General features: G+C 35.6%; 3 protein-coding genes across 7 annotated transcripts; 1 reads left to right on the forward strand and 2 right to left on the reverse strand.

Annotated features, from left to right (window-relative positions):
- The first annotated feature begins 1,708 nt into the window (after positions 1-1,708).
- LOC120766785 (serine protease Hayan) lies at positions 1,709-7,208 on the forward strand. Its single transcript, XM_040092482.1, has 6 exons — positions 1,709-2,389; positions 2,458-2,573; positions 4,627-4,736; positions 6,398-6,562; positions 6,646-6,898; positions 6,958-7,208. Exons 1-6 carry the CDS (start codon positions 1,813-1,815, stop codon positions 7,144-7,146), a joined length of 1,410 nt encoding a protein of 469 aa, XP_039948416.1. The 5' UTR covers positions 1,709-1,812; the 3' UTR covers positions 7,147-7,208.
- On the reverse strand, positions 7,202-9,866 carry LOC120766787 (serine protease snake-like). 2 transcript variants are annotated; one of them, XM_040092483.1, is made up of 8 exons: positions 9,758-9,866; positions 9,486-9,695; positions 9,302-9,378; positions 9,107-9,219; positions 8,707-8,859; positions 8,546-8,631; positions 7,484-7,641; positions 7,202-7,406 (listed from the first exon to the last, which is right to left on the reverse strand). In XM_040092483.1, the coding sequence occupies exons 1-8, from the start codon at positions 9,804-9,806 to the stop codon at positions 7,248-7,250; spliced, it is 1,005 nt and encodes a 334-aa protein (XP_039948417.1). In that variant the 5' UTR covers positions 9,807-9,866; the 3' UTR covers positions 7,202-7,247. The 2 variants fall into 2 exon arrangements, with proteins under 2 accessions (XP_039948417.1, XP_039948418.1); XM_040092484.1 differs by having other exon boundaries at positions 9,486-9,690; positions 9,758-9,809.
- Positions 9,867-12,226: 2,360 nt separating this feature from the next.
- LOC120779306 (serine protease snake-like) lies at positions 12,227-14,428 on the reverse strand. Of its 4 annotated transcripts, none has more exons than XM_040111525.1 (8): positions 14,338-14,428; positions 13,816-14,019; positions 13,666-13,742; positions 13,256-13,368; positions 13,025-13,174; positions 12,871-12,959; positions 12,610-12,767; positions 12,227-12,543 (listed from the first exon to the last, which is right to left on the reverse strand). In XM_040111525.1, exons 2-8 carry the CDS (start codon positions 13,922-13,924, stop codon positions 12,364-12,366), a joined length of 876 nt encoding a protein of 291 aa, XP_039967459.1. In that variant the 5' UTR covers positions 13,925-14,019; positions 14,338-14,428; the 3' UTR covers positions 12,227-12,363. The 4 variants fall into 4 exon arrangements, with proteins under 4 accessions (XP_039967459.1, XP_039967452.1, XP_039967456.1 ...); XM_040111518.1 differs by lacking the exon at positions 14,338-14,428 and adding an exon at positions 14,171-14,309; XM_040111522.1 differs by lacking the exon at positions 14,338-14,428 and adding an exon at positions 14,080-14,277.
- Positions 14,429-17,264: the final 2,836 nt, after the last annotated feature.

Genomic DNA, 17,264 nt, shown 5'->3' on the forward strand with positions numbered 1-17,264 from the left:
AACAGATCTCAGTATTGTTTGACATTTCATTATGGAAAGACTTACGCCTGAATAACGTTTACAAATCATTCAACTTTATTTGACGTTCTGTAAAGAATGTGTTTTGCGCGCTTCTCTCTACTTATGGTCAACATAACCGGCCTACTGAAAGAGATATTCGCAATACCATCACCCATCTTGAGACCCATCATTCATTAATGGATAGTTTTCGACGAAGAAAATGTAGCAGCCGTGCCCACAAAGACTATGGAGAGTCGATTCGGCGCCGTTTGCAGCAATTCGGACCGACCTCTGGAACGACTTGGCGCCTTTTACGTCGAGGTCTTAAATTGAAGCTTTCAAAATACAGCTTGTGCAAAAACTGTAGCCGCTTCCTTCCCAAACGACATTGCTTTGCTCTGTGGGCTCTTGAAAAGTTCCAAGAGGTTCCGACGTTTTCGAGCCAAATTTTGTTCAGCGATGAGGCCCATTTCTGTTTTCATTTTATTTCAAAAAGACGGCGCCACATCGCATCAATCAATGGATTTATTGAAGGAACACTTCGACAAGAGGATAATTTCACGTTTTGGGACAGTCGATTGGTCACCAAGATCGTGTGATATTATAACTTTAGACTTTTTCCTGTGGGGATATCTAAAATCTATCCATTTGAATAAATATCCATTAAATTAGAATTTTTTGAAATTGGTCAGCATGACGAGCTGGGTCGAGTCTGAGTCCCTCTGTCTCTCAGTTCTTGAGATATATTTTCGGAACGGCCGATATCGGACATATAGTATACCTTCCAAACACACTGAACGATTGGAATAAAGTGCTTGCATGGAAAATTTTTCATATGACGAGATGCCTAGGTTCATTATCAGATTATTTTTTTCTTATGCTTGCGGCAATTGTAATACCAGCCATTGGCTATAATAAAGAGATTAGAATATTACGACATGTACAATCCAATGTTACGAAAACAATTCATTAAAGAATAAGATTCTCAAAGCAAACCAAATCCATCGAGAAATAAAAGAATAAATAATAATAAATAATTCAGTTGATACACACCTCATGATTAATAATATGCTCATCGAAAGAGTTAAAAATTTCAGGTAACTTGGTTGCAAGATCAACGAAAATTGGGATTCTCAAATACAAAACGTTTTTTAAAATACAATTTTTGTTTTGTTGTTGTTTTTGTTTGCTGCGATAATAAAAAGCCAGTGATTTTTTTAATCTACAATTAGATATATTTAACAAGTAAACATTACATTATTGTATTATTATTAATTTTATTAATATTGTATATTACTAAATGTTATACTTGTATGATCACCAATATTCGAATACGAATTCGCAAATAAAGAAAACAGAATTAAGTTGGACAAAATAAAAAATGTTAATTTTTCATGTTATAATATTATATTAGCAGCACTGTGCTTTTGAATTTGTCAAAGAAGACCAACATTAAAAATTAATAAAATTAAATAAAAACAATACAAAAGATAGAAAATATCAAAAATACAAAAACCCACAAAATGTTATTTATTATCTTTTACTCTCTAAAGCTGCCCTCCATCCTAAATAAATACACATGTATGTATGTATGTATGTCTTACTCCATAATCGTATCTACTCGGCACAGTCATCCGATAAGAAAGCAAGCGACAGAGAATCACAAATTTGTTTACTCCACAGTTTACAGTTCAGTGTTTCACTCACTACAGAAGCGCGCGGTTTGCAGATCGCTTAAGAACGTCTTTGTGCTATAGCTTTAGTCACGCTGCAGAGCTTCGCGTCCATATTTGTCCATGAAGTAAGCAGGAAATGTGTTTTCGAACGGTAATTTGGTTGCTCATAACCGCAACGATTTTGAGTCAAGTAAATGCGCAAAGACGTTTCCCACCGAAGCCACCACCACCAAACGATATCTTCGAAGAATCGGTGACACGCATCAAAGACTCAACTTTTGAAGTTGACATTGTGTCTATAGTGAGGCGACCAAACGTAGGCTTTCGGCAACCAGATGGCCCATCACCAAATTTTAATCGTAGAGAAGATAATGTGAGAATAATATTTCCGGGAAATTTAGATAAGCAACCCAGCGAAAGTCGTAGATCGGAGTTCGAAAGTAATAATCGCGAATTTAAACGTAATGTGGGTCAGGATCAAAGACGAAGAGAAGAAGAGCGTGAACGTGAACAAGAATTCCGTCGTAAAAACGGAAATGAACTTGAACCTGTTAACATATTTAATCAGAACACAGAACGGAATTTTTACGGCGAAAATGTAAGCGAACCGGAAGTGTTTAATGGCGATCGTGGACAAAATAGCGAAAGTTCACGGCCACCCAATATAAATCAACAAAAGTCAGAAGTTAATAACCGACGACTCTGTGAAGTAAGTAAGTATACCTTGCAGTACACAATCGAGCAGATATTATAAGTGAGCCTTAATTATTATTTTTAACAGAGTATAATGAGTATATTGCAAGCATATATAGCAATGATGCAGAGACCACGGCGGATGCGAACGATACAGAGTTCGATGGTCGTGTTTTGGCAACACCCGGTGAATACCCGCATATGGTAAGCTATGCACTTATATACCATACATACAGATATACATGCATACATACATATATCACATTTATGAGCCGAAAATATCGCTCAGTGAACTAGAATTCGAGTGGAAAAAGTACCGCAGAAACAAAAATAATATGAAATCGTGGTAAATACTGATGACAGTGGAATGCAATGCCATTCAAGAGCAACCGAAAAACGCTATACGATTGTTCAAATCAAGATCAAGTAACAAAAAACAAAAAATAAAAAAAAATATGAGACTATAGTGATTGATCAATATCAAGTCTCTACTGCTATGAGCATAAAATAGTAAAACTCTTTAATTTCAATTTCGCGCGAAAAACCAATTTTTTTTTAAATGGCAAATCCAAATAAACACTAGTGTTTAGCATAGGCTTGTCTTTCTATATGGTTCAAGACAACCATTAACATCAAGTGATGATCAACACGTCAATAAAATAAAAAAAAATTGATGAGTAACAGTCAGAGATCTTACTGACTTCGTTGGAATATCGAAGGATCAGTGAAAACCATTTTGAAAAATCATTTGGGCCTAGGAAGAACGAATGCACGATTGGTTCCAAAATCACTCAACTTTTTTTTTTTAACTGTGTCGCATTAATGTCTTTGTAACAATGCTTTTTGACTACCAGGATGTCATTAAACATATTGTTACTGGCGCTGAGTCTTGGATCAATGCTAAGGACCCGGAAACAGGCGATCAATCGGCCGAATATCGTGACAGAGGGGATCAGAAGCCGAAAAACCGCGTAGAAGTGAAAGTGAAAAATCAAGGTTAAGTTGGCATTTTTCTTCGATTATCGCGGTGTGGTGCGCTCCGAATTCCTTCCGGCGAACCATCTGTCAACAAATAATACTCTTTGAGTGTTATGCGTCGTTTGCGTGAAATTATTCGTAAAAAGAAGCCGGAATTATGGGCCAAAAACTCTTGATTTTTACATCACGATAATGTACCGTCGCATTGATTCTTCGTGAGTTTTTTGCTAAATTTCCAACCAATATCGTGCCACAACCACTGTATTCGCCGGATTGAGCTCCATGTGAATTCTGAGTATTCAGCAAACTCTTACTACTGACTTTAACAACTGTTTCGAGGTTTGGAAAAATGTTGGCACAATTGTATTTTGAGGGAAAAGACATGATTCTTAAGAATAAATTAAGAATTTTACAATTATGGTGTCTTTTTATTTTTATACAACAGCTCTAAATAGTCTAAAGGTCCCCTGGCACTGGGAAATGGAATCCATGACAATGTGCTTAACACAGATTCAGCAATGAAATTGTCAATGAGTCTCTGTTAGACAGAACCTTTAGCTCCCAATTTTTTAAGGAATTTTTTGCCAAATGTGTATATCTGTCGATTCTCTTTTGATTTCGAAATGATTTGAAGTTGCCATAAACATACCATCCTTAGAAACTATCTGTCTTCAGAGCTAAAGAAATTATATGGTATTATATTACCAAAATAACATGATGGTAAACAGTCAATTGAAAGCTAATTAAAACCCTAATTAGGCCTAGCTGTTCTTGTTTGAATGAGAAATAATGAAATGGAACAAAGACACTTTCTATCTAAGCATTTTAAGTTCGCTCATAAACCTATTGACGTAACAGTGAAGTCAAGTTTGCTGACTCAGTTGTAAAGCACTTGTCATTATCACCAATATATTTAATAGTAATAAAAGCTTGTTCGACCACTTTAATCTGGCAAACAATGAAACTTTGTCATATTGGAATGACTTTGTCAAGCTTAAAATAAACTCTAAATTTATTTATATCAAAATTCATTATAATTACGATTTTCTCTTTAAACACACTTAATTATTCGATGGCATATCAGTTACCGATCCACATTCTTAGAAAAATTCCCACAATGCATCAAAAACGATTAGCCTCTTCCATTTACTAAATTATGTCATACTTTTGTTCATATTAATATAGAACAAACAATGTTTTCTAATCAAAAAATATTAATTAGAACAAGTGATTAGCTAATTTCAGTGTTAATTAAATTCTCTCACTCTCTTATTTACAGACAGCGCTGGGCTTTGAAAGGGAGGACCACACATACGATTATAAATGCGGCGGCAGTTTGATAAGTGAGACCTTCGTAATAACGGCAGCGCATTGTACCAATATAACAGAGTGAGCTAAAATTTACATAAAATTCATACTTATACCATTTTTGTAATTATTTTGGAATCTTAAAACTCAATTATTGGCTGTTATACTTCTTATAATGTACAAAAGCTATTCAATAATTGTTTATCTGCATATGAAAAGCTTTTTATTTTTTTTTTTTAACTGACAGTTATGTTTGGGGTAATAGAAATTTAATTAGATTTAGATTGCTAGTTACAAATTTTAACACCTCACAATTACTCTTTGTTCACTTTTGAAGCAAATTGTACTACTACATGACATCGATTTCATTCGATCTTCGCTCGTGCTCGAAACTTATATCAATAGTGTGAAAAGCAGAAGAGTTTTATAAATTAAAACTCTTTCGACCAACACTTTGGCGTCAAAATGGAATTCAGTTTGACGACGAAATAAGTTTATCACTTTTTTATCAACTTTTTGTTTAATATTTCCTTAATATACTATCCCATAGGAACATTCGATCATAGCAACTAAAGAAATCGGTATCCTATTTTCCTATAGAGCTAACTACATAGAAATAGAATAGAAATTAATTTAGGTTTGAAACGCGACCTAAGCTACATTTTGCCTTTATCTATTTACATATATTCCCAAAGGTCCAATACGCTGATGAATTCCAGAAACTTGCTAGGAGCTATTGAAGTGATGTGAGCTCTGAGACTGCGTTTTGAAATTGCTCATCATGTTGGACAGGTGTTTCTAAAATATACAGTGCTCAGTACAAAGGGCGTCTAGGAGCCGAAATTTGTTTCGGAGAAAGTTAATCATGTCTTTAAACCTTGATTGGTTGTGACATTCCAATAGCAGGTTTGCATGGCGCATACCTATTGCTTGCTGCCAGTACCTTCCTTTGCGGACTCTCTTTTCCGTCCAGATCAACGGTTTGCGACGCCCTACTGCAATATAGGGTTCTGGTCCCATAATCCTAGAAGCTGAAGCAGAGTGGGTGAGTTCATCGGCCAGCTCGTTGTCGGCTACCCTTTTATATCCTGCAGCCTTCCTATGCGAGAAGTGCCAATAGCGATTTAATCTCATAGGCTGAGATCGCTTTTAGTGCTGCTTGACTATCGCTACCTACATAAAATATGGTGATCTATGTCAGAATTATATTCCGGTCTCTAACTTCGAATAATATTTTGACAATTTCGTACATATTCTCTCTGAGTACATTATTATTTCTGCAAAAAACCTACATAATAATATTAACGAGTAGCACATATTCATCATAAATGTACTAAAACCTGCCGCATCCTTATTACATGTAAGAAATTTACTTTACTGAGAAGTCTTTTTTGACCCCGGACCTTATGTATATGATTCAACCCGCACTTGGCGACTGGAATAGTACTTCAGAGTTTCCAACATTCGCTCGATGTACGTGATATCCAGCTATTTCAAATACTCACTAACTCTCTGTACAGTCTTCATTTCATCTCATATGCTGAATGAAAATGGGCTTTCTCCAAAAGCTACTCATATTTATTGGCGATTTGTAGTCGAGATGAATATTATAAATTCTTCTAGTTATAAAATAGCTTCCAATATATTCGAACCCAAAACAAAATCACCATATTTATCACTAAAAATACGAAATTGTTTCTAATTTTGCGCAAAAATCCTTTCAACATTTCTTTTCCTTCCAGCGAAGTCCCGACGGTGGCGCGCATCGGCGACATCAATCTTAAGGTGAATGCACAACATTTTGGACCACAAATATTTGGCATACAAAGTATATACACGCATCCACAATACGACGGCGTGACCTATTACAATGACATCGCACTTTTACTGTTAAATGCGAGTGTTGTGTAAGTAAAAACAATAACACTTGTATATAAAAAATAATTTTAAATATACTCACATATTCGCACTTTTCCAACACTTTTCAAAGATTCACCGAATTTGTGCGTCCAATCAGATTATGGACACATCCTGATTTACCGATACACACCGTTTTCGCCATGGGCTTTGGTGCCACCTCGTTTGCGAAAGCGCCCACTCAGCTACTCACCGACTTCAATCTGACTATTGTGGAGAATAACGACTGCAATCAGCGTCTGCCACAGTTGGACGAAGTGCCGCGCGGCATAATAGAGAGTCAAGTTTGTGCGCAAGATTTTATAATGCAACGTGATACTTGTCAGGTAAGCCGAACCACATTTTAGAAGAAAGAACTGACATTTAATGTAAACATTTCCCATAGGGCGACTCCGGTGGTCCGCTGCAGTATAATATTAGAGGAAGACGGCGCAGAAAGCGTATACACTATCATCTGATCGGCATCACCTCTTTCGGTTTGCTTTGCCGCAGTCAAAACCCAGGAGTCTACACGCGCACATCCTCGTTCCTGGACTGGATTGAAAACACAGTTTGGAGGAGTTATAAGAACTAGGCAGTAGCGAAACTCATATTTATAGAAAATAATTTTATAAATTTAATTTACATTATAAATTACGAAACATAAAATTTTGAAAATATAAAAAAACATTTCTATCAATTCGGCCACACAATCGGCTCGATCCAGTGGAGATATTTGGACACCCTTGTATAAACGCCGGGCGCTTCCGTGGCGCAACCCAAACCAAAGGATGTTATACCAACCACATAGGGTATGTGTATATTCTTCAATATCAAAGGTCCACCAGAGTCACCCTGTAGCGGTTAAATTTAGAAAAATATATCAGCAATAATACAAAAAATTTTAACTGTGGTCATTTGCACCAACTTACCTGACAGGTGTCACGTCCAAACTGTTGATCCTGTGCACAGAACTGAGTATCCATAAGTCCGCTTGGCAACTCAACGGAGTCTTTATAAAACCTTTGACACCCTTTAGTGCTTACAACCAATAAATAAGCTTTTAACAGATCATCGGATGAACGACCACCTGGAAGAAAGTGCGTAGAAGTAAAACTGAGTGAGTAATAGGTACTTATATATGTACAAGGTGTGTTCAAAATTAAAGATTGTTTAAACATTTGCATATTCAAAGGAAGTAGAGAGAATTATGTTCTATAAAAAATCAAATCTATAAAGAATCAAAGGTGGTTTCCAGTATTAATATTGGGAGCATATACAATGGCGATACTATAAGAAGCACAGAGAAAAAGAGAGGAATCAGTGACAGCCTATGTATATAGTATATATATTTTGAGTAAATTTCAAAGATCTATGTTTTTGCTCATATATCGAATGTAACATCCGAAAACTCTAAGCTGATAAAGCCGCCATTTTGTCAAATGTAAAAATTTTGACTAACATAGGTAGATATGAAGATTGAGTGGATGTTTGATGGCACACCTAGTCCTTTGGGGAGACCATTATCAAGCCACTGAAATTAAAATCCACTCACTGTATTATCCATCTCTGAACCATACTGTTTTTCGTGAATACTTCAGAAATGGTTTGAGTTACAGGCTTATTAGTCCATCTCTTAACCATACTGTGCTCTTGATGGTAGGTAGGAAGATATAGTGACTGTTTGACGACACGCCTAGCCCTTTCGGGAGGCCGTTGGGAAACGGAACTAAAATCTGCACATTGTATTATATCTTCTCTGAACCACTCTGTGCTCCTGATGCTGTTCATCTATACAAAAACTTTTATCTGCGCAACCTTCGAAACACCATCAAAAAACCCCGACCGTTAGTTGCGATTCTTTTCCTAGACAAAGTCTCACATTCGCATAGAAGATTTGCTATAGTCTCTTCTTCTTCTAACTCTTAACAGACTCTATAACAATAAAATAAAGCTAACTAACTTAACTATGTATTTATATAATTCGGACTTACCAAACTGTGTGTGACCATAACCTATTGCCGTAATGTTTTCGTTGTCCAATAAAGCATTTTCGCCGAGACAAGCTGGTTGGAAATTTCTTTGAAAATAGTTTAAAAATATATTTAAATCAATTAATTATACAAATATCTAGATATATACATTTTCAACTCACACTATCGCCTGTTTTAATTTGAGCAGTGCTATGTCATTGTAGGCTTTCTTCGGATCATAATCCGGATGTATTAGAACATCGGCAATTTCATGCTTTTTCACGGAGTAGTCAGTCAGACTGCCGCCGCCAGGTAGTACTACCGAAGGCGTGGCGCTAAAGTGAAGGAAGAAGGAAAAAAATTAAAAAGATTTTAGAAATATAAGTCTCTGAGGAATAATTAAAAATTCAAATATTTATTTTAAATTTTGAGTTATTAAAAACGCTTATATGATGATGATGTGGATTTATTTTGGGGGCGAGAAAAAAAACCGTATCAAGATATAAAAAATTTAAAAAAATTCTTGAAATAAGAAATATTTTGTTATTATATATTATTTCAGTTACAATTATCATTACATACCCGCCAATCCGCGCACAATGTGCTGCGGTTAATACAAAATTAGGCGCTATCAGAACACCACCGCATTTGAACTCATAGAGATCAGGCAACATTGTCTCGAAACCCAAAGCAACCTACAGATTAAAGGCACTTATGTATATTATGTATAGTTTAAACATCAGCCTAAATTCTTAGATTATTTATATTTTTACTTACCATATATGGAAATTCATTTGGTCGCGTGCTAAGGCCGCTAACCATTTGGTCGACTATGGGATAATAACTAGAACATGCTGAGAGAAGTAATATTCAGAAATACATTTCAAACAATTTTTTTTGATATTTATTCAAATGTCGTCTGTAACTTTACCTAAAGTTGTCAAAAATAAACATTAAATACCTCTCGTCGTTGCATATTCCTTGGGCACATCGCGACAACAAACGATCTGCTCGGAGCGTTCAAAATAACAGGTTTTCACACGCTCTCTGGAATCTAAGGCACTCGGACAGTATCTGATATTTCGACACATGCCTTGCTCTCCATCCGACAGAGTGCATTCACTCTCGAAATCATCAATATCAGGGAATATGATGCGATCCGGCATCTGCGCTGAAATTTATTATTTATTATTAAGCTTCTTTATGAACGTTATAGGTCTTTTAAGTAATAACCTAGTGTTGTGGCACAAATTCCTAAAAGCAAAAGCACTTCCAAACGCATTTTAAAAACTCTTCTGAATTATGACTAATAGAATTGAGAAGTAAAGTTAATTAATACGATGCAACATTTGCATGACACAATTTCAGTGAGACTGAACAAGCGTATGGAGCTAAAGCGTGGGGCTTGCAAATCAAAAATATGATAAGAATAATATAAAACTGACACCAATAAAATATTTATTATAAACAAAATTTAATTATTACATATTAACATACATAAATAGTATGTATATATAAATATATTTCATCTATGTTATCAGCGTTTAATGTACATCTTTACACAGTGTTTAAGAATAATAATTTTATAGTCGAAATATTTGTAGTAATGTTTCAAATCTATAACAGTAATATTTTCCACAAATATTAGAAGTCAAATACTTTTAGAAAAGTAAATTTAAATAAAAGTTCTAGACATTTATAACTCATTTTACTACTATTCAACCCTTAAATATGTATTTTCTCTTTTCTCTTCACTGGATAAATCATTTGGAAGAGCTTTCGTAACACCTTCATTCAAGGTATATCCTTGTTCACACACCAAACTTAGCAGGAAAAGCTGCTGTCCTGCACTTAAAGTATTCAGGATGTCGAAATACCGATGTCATCAACCAAAAGTTTAAAGTGGATGCTAAAACCAGGGCAACCCTAAAAGCTCACACGCATAGTGTAGGTGAATCCACAAATCCACAAATTTTCTATAACTGTACCAGTATTTGTAAATGATTATATTAATGTAGTTGTGAGTTCCACAACCCAGTGGTCAATTGAGAACTTGATTCTGAACGTTCAGTTCGTATGACAACCATACAGTGGTCTGATCTGAAAATTTTTCGCAGATATTGTTGAGTTGTCTTAAAAAGTAATTTGTGCCAAATTTTTTAAGATAACTTGTCAAACACCAAAGCTTTCTATGCAAGTACTTGATTTCGATAGTTCAGCTTGCATGGCAACTTTGTTTTGTCGATATCTGATGAATGAGGACTTTCGGAAAAATTTATTTTAAGCTCGGTCACTGCAACGTCATTTCCGCTGGGAAAGTTGATGCGCCCGCGTTGACAGAATAACTCCTTACAAGATCATCTAAAGTAAAAAAATACGTGCTTTGGTTAAAACCTTAATTTAGAACTTGGAGAAAGGAAAAAAAGGAAAATTTCGCAATATTTTTTTCAAATAGTTGTTACCGAAAAACACAAATCCTTTTTTCATGTCTTTAAGAAAAGTATCTCAAGGACCTGCGTAAAATTTCATGAAGATCGGTTCTTGCCAACCGGCTTCAAAAACACAGTTTCGAGTAAAAAGCGTTTAAAGACAGCGTACATAACCTAACTAGCCTCGAGCGCACAGGTTCTCAAGGATGAATCTCCGAAACTATCACACGGATCAACTTGAAAATTTAGGACAATATTCTAGAGGTGTTCTGAAATTTAATAGGAAAATAAAAAAAAAAATCGATTTCTTGAAACCCGCAATCCCGTTTATCCTTTAAGTAAAGAAAATAAAAAAAATCATTTTGGTTTCGTTTTTTCTTCCGAATTTTTCTATAGCTGGTGAAGGAGGAAAGTGGTGTAAAAAAATAAATGTGACGTTACAGTGCTAAAGCAATGATGCAATCCTAAGACTAATTGCTCAGATCAGAAGCTAACGTACAAACTGAACGATCGGGTTAAACTGCTCGCATGGAAAACTTTTTCATTTGACGAGATATCTTCACGAAATTTGGCTAGGCATATTCTCAAAGGCAATTATGAAATATTGAGAAGTTGTCCAGATCGAGGTACTATAGCACATAACTGCCATACAAACTGACCAATCAAAGTTCTTGTAAGGAATTTTTTGTGTTTTTACAGGGCATTGTTGCTTCAGTTCTAAGTTCACGTTTTTTCTGTTTTCTTTAAAATATTTACTGTTATGTTGATTTCTGCTATAAAAATACGCTTAAAATTGAAATGGAATCTTTAAATGGTTTGGTTGGTCTGTTATTAAATCCCAAAAATGGTCTTTTTTAGTCTGTTACACTGAGTGTAAAATTTTATTTTTTCATTCATACAACAACAAACAAGTTGTGACAAATTCCTTACAGCATGTTCTCATTACTCAATATAACACTCAACTCAATATAATACTCAACTCATATACAAAAAAATTCGAATCCATTAATGAGAACTGCGTTGTATGTAATTTAGAAATGACAAGCTAGTTAGCTAGCAACAGTGGGGATTTACAAACTACACAATGGAACTAAACAATAACACGCTGAAGCAGGGTCCATTGCTATTGATTGACAAATTTGATAGCGCGATGAGCTGTAAATGAATAATTAATTGCTATAATAGTGCTTTATAGCGTACAAAATATATTAAGGGTAAAACAGCAAATCGTGCAATAAAAGAAAATAAACAGAAAAATATTATAAAAAATATGTATGTTTAAATATTTTAATAATATTGTTAATTATGGTATATTTATCGAAATAATCTCACAAAAAAGTGTATTAGATTTCTTTTAATCATAGATTTCCACATTTACTTCTTCCTCATAAGCTCTACCCGTAAGTGCGCTTAGCCCTCATTCTTTCTAGTAAAATGTGGCCATAGGATGGGTTCAATCCAATCCAAATATTTTGCCACATTCGTATAAATCCCCGGCGCATCTGTGGCGCAGCCCAAACCAAACGAGGTGACACCAATCACAAAAGATTCCGCTTTCCCCTTCAAAACCAACGGACCGCCAGAGTCGCCCTTTAAAGTTAAACAAAAAAAAATATTTCAGTATAAATTCTAGCAGAAGACAAACAAATCGCTTACTTGACAGGTGTCTCTATTGAATTGCAAATCTTTTGCACACAAATGTGTATCCAACAGCCCATTTGGCAGCGCATCTTGATCAGTGAAAAAGAATTGGCAGAGAACTGTTTCAATTGTTTGCAAATACGCTTTGAGCAGCTGATCGGATGGTTTGCCGCCTGAAAAAAATTAAAAAATTAGTTAAATATAAATATTTGATTGGTGATTAACTTAAAATTATTTTATACAAATATACAGGCATTTATAATTATCGCCCCTTACCGAAAACGGTGTGTCCATATCCCACAGCAGTTGCATTTTGACTAATTAACGGTAAATGATCACCAATACAGGCTGGCTCGGTCTCATGTCTGTTTACAAAGAATTTATATGAACACATGTCACTAAAAATTTATGTTCCGTTACTCATACTTACGGTGCATCAGTCAGTTTGATGAGCGCTATGTCATGGTACGATATTTTGGGTTCATACTTCGGATGTATAATAATATTTTCGATTGGCGTTGGTGGGAATCTGGTACTTGTCAACTCGACACCACCTGCTAGAACGACAGCCGGCTCTTGGCTGTTAGATTAAGCATTGAAAAAATTATATGTGTGATTATGAACCATGTTCATATGTTAATTATATAGAGTAGAAACACACCCGCCGACGCTGGTACAATGCGCAGCGGTTACAACCCAGTCATAGCTGATCAAGGCCGCACCACATTTGTACTCATAAACGTTTGGTTTGGTTGTATTCCAGCCAAGAGCGACCTGAAATTTTAAAAGCTATTTAAAGAGTGATGATACAAAGTGTGAACTTGGCCTTATTAGTACACAATTTTGATGTTTCTGTAGAAAAATAAGACAATAAAAAAACTTTTACCAAAACTCCCAAAAATATTATATGTATTAAATCAGAACTGTAGATTGATATTATTGGAATTTAGAAAAAAACGTTCATGAGGGATTACCATAAACCCTCTAAACATAAAAAGTTATACTACATATTCAACTGCTAGAAAAATTCTTAAAAAAGCGTCATCAGTTTTCCCTAATGGAGAGTCTTACCATGTAAGGAAATTCATTAGGCGCCGTTACCAAACCATTAATTACTTCTTCTCGTGGGTAATAGTATTCAGAACAAGCTAAATGAGAAAATAAAATTTTGAATAACATTCACAATTGGTCAAAGTTCAACAGTCATATAAGAAATTAAATCTAATTCTGATGGCCTTGGCACACGACAACAAACAAATTGCTCTGCGCCTTCAAAATAACATGTTTTTGGTTTCTCATTTCTCTCAGGCACTGCAGTGCCACAGTCCATAAATTTTCGGCAGACGCCCTGCTGGCCATTCGGTAAAGTGCAATTGTTGTCGAAAGTGTGATCCTTTGGGAATGTTATGCGCGCCGGCAGTGCAACTACAAAAAAAAGAACAAAATTTATGCAACTGATCACCATTTTTCAAATTTAAAAATCACTTCAATGGAGGTTCCCATTCAGTATTATCTTTGTTTGCTGTAAAGCACACAATTTCAAATTGTTTCGTTAAACTTTTTGCTAACTTCACACCTTTAGCCTCTACCGCAGCCCAAATCAAAACCAACACTGTAATTTTAAGCATTTCAAAACCGTTTCAGTCTATATCAAAGTAGTATTCAAAGTTGTCAACAGTCGCAGTTCTTTACACAAACGCGTTTTGAATGAAACTGTGTAAATCATTTCTCCGGTTCACATACCAGGCTCACGTTTTTTGTTATTCCCCGTCGGTAAAAAAAATACGCTGATACTCGCGAATAATGCAATGTGCTATACGTATTTAGAAGTATCTTCTTCATTTTATTTTTGCAAATGCTAAAAGCTCCTCCGAAACTTGCTTAAAAATTACGCAAAGCTTTCCTAGCGAAGCTCGATGGTAGCTTTTAATACTCAAGTAGTCGTTCAACTAAGTATAATTTTAAGCTTAAAGCAAAATTGTTTCATGTTGCTTGAACAAACCGGCAGCAACGGCTTCTTTTTTTAGCTAGTAGAACACAATATCTCTAAGCGCTTTACTGTATTGAGTGGTTGTATATATTTTTTCATTATTTGATCAAGCCCAAAAGCACTCAACTGATAATAGAAACAAAAACCATAAAACGTTTGACTAAACTCCACTTTTAAATTAAATGCACCGATGCATGGAAAAGTCTGTTCATAAGTCAAATAAAACGGAATTCCAGGTATCATACATATATCTTTCTCTAAGAGTTAATAATTATTTTATTAATAAGAAGTCCCAACTCCACTTAGGACAAACAGGGTTTGTCCGGAAAGTATTAGGACTGAGTCGATTTAAAAAAATTTATTGAACCAATCGTCACAATTCTTTAAAAACTTTCAAAATAGGCTCCTTCTGTGTCGATGCAGCGTTGCCAGCACGATTTTCAAGTACTGAAGGCGTCACAGGTGGCATTCTCTGGAATGGCCTTGAGAGACGAGGTGCGTGCTGTTTGGATCCCCTCAGTCGTCTCAAAATGCTTGCCTTTCATCGGCCTTTTCAGGCAGGAAAACAAAAAGAAGTCCGGTGGGGCCACATCTGGGCTGTAGGGCGGCTGCGGAAGCTTTGGGATGCTGGCCTTGGTTAGGTAGCTGTTCACAAGAAAGGCGGTGTGAGCCGGGTCGTTGTCGTGGTGCAGCTTTCAATCGGCTGCGATGTCTTGTCGGACCCGACTGACCGTTCGTATGAGTCTCTTGAGGACTTCCACGTAAAACTTAGCGTTGCCAGTTTGTCCAGGAGGAACAAACTCATGGTAGACGATGCCTTTGATGTCAAAAAAGACAATGAGCCTCGTCATTGTCAAAGGCGCAGGTCTCCCAGCACGGACCTCTTACCGGCCCTCCAAAAAGGCCTGGTACACCACTTCTTGCTAAGGCAACATCTGGGTAAGCCTGCTTGATCACATCAAACGTCTCTGTCACAGATTTACCGAGTTTAACACAGAATTTAATAAACTCTTCAATTTCGGCTTGCACAACTTACAGAAACACGTCGTGCAAAATGTTTGGCCTGACTATCCAGGTGTTGGTCCTATTACTTCCCGAAAAAAACCCTGTAAGCACAATCCGTCGAACCTCAGTAAGTTAAGTTTAATTTGTAGAAATTATTTCTTTGTTCGAACACGATACACATGCTGATTAGTTAGCTCTAACCTTCAAGAGACGAGTGTATAAACTTATCAACTGTGGGATCATTGGTGCGAGAACAATATCATTTTGAGTAGAGCAACTTTTGTTATTGTGAAAAAAGTGGTTAAAAAGGAGCCTCGCGTGCTGATAAAACATTCATTTTTGAAGGAAAAAAATGTAGCTGAAAAAAATGATTCCGAATTTTCGAACGCTGCTCCAAGAAAATTAACCATCAAGAATTGGCATGCAAAATTGAGACGTGGTGAAATGAACACCGCAGACGGCAAAAGCAGTGGACGTCCAACAGAGTTTGTTACTGTCGAAAATATCAAAAAAGCCCACAAAATAATTTTAGATAACCGTAGAGTACAGTTTTCCGAGATAATAGGCACTGTAAAGATATCAACTAAACGTGTACATCACGTGTATATCATTCAAGAATATTTTGGTATGAGAAAGCTCCGTGCATAGTGGGTTCCGTCCGAGTTTATTTTTGACCAAATATAACCACCGGTTGATGAGTCGGCGCAGTATCTTAAAGCATAATAAATCCGAGTTTTTGCATCGACATGTGATAACTCATGAAACACAACTCCATCGATTCACTCCGATTTCGGTAGTCCTTTCGAAAATAAGTGATATTAGAATATTGACTTAGGCATCAGCCATGGATTCTGAAAGGTTTAAATACAATACTTGTAGTATTTATTTTATTGTGTATTTTAGAAAGAATAAAATAAATAATTACTAAAATCCATAAAATCAATTAAAACACATTCATTTGGAAAATATATAGATACAGTTGCTTCTTATTTAGAAATTTTTTGAGCAAACACATATATTCATTTGTTTTCAATAATCTGTTCTTAAGAAAGCGTCATTGAGATTTTATATGATTTATATTTATTCGCCCTAGTTGTTGCTTTAATTTTGCTATCAATGCCACTTGTTGCACTTTTTCCAGTATTTTCTAATTTACACCGGTTATACGCAAGGGCTGGTTAAGAGAAAATACCCCCCTTTTATCTGAGAGAATTTGACGAAACGTTCGTAGAAGCGATGCAAAAGCTCAATATCCACACAACATAACATACTTGTTTCGTAATTTGTGTCCCGCATTTTATGTGCTCGTAATTAACACTTTCCTATAAATAAAGTAAGTTTAAGTTTTGCTATAAAATGTTATATATTTCGACATCGGTGTATATTAGCAGGACCTTTGATTCCTTTAGATCGTATGTAATACCAATTACAGAAAAATACTGAAAATTAAAATGAACAGGCTCAACGCTCTGTTAGTGAAGGTTCATGGTTATCATTCTTCCAGCGCTGTTACGAAATAACGTTATGTTTTGTTTAAAAATGTCTGCACTTAAACGTTTAACAGTAGTTTTTGTTTAAAATTTAACCAAAAACAACTGTACTGGCATTATAACATTGCAGTAGGAAATGTCTAAGACCCTTTAAAATGTATATGTATATACAATTATCAGCAAGC

The sequence above is a fragment of the Bactrocera tryoni genome, chromosome 1 (genome assembly GCF_016617805.1).
Source record: "Bactrocera tryoni isolate S06 chromosome 1, CSIRO_BtryS06_freeze2, whole genome shotgun sequence".
Lineage (NCBI taxonomy): Eukaryota > Metazoa > Arthropoda > Insecta > Diptera > Tephritidae > Bactrocera > Bactrocera tryoni.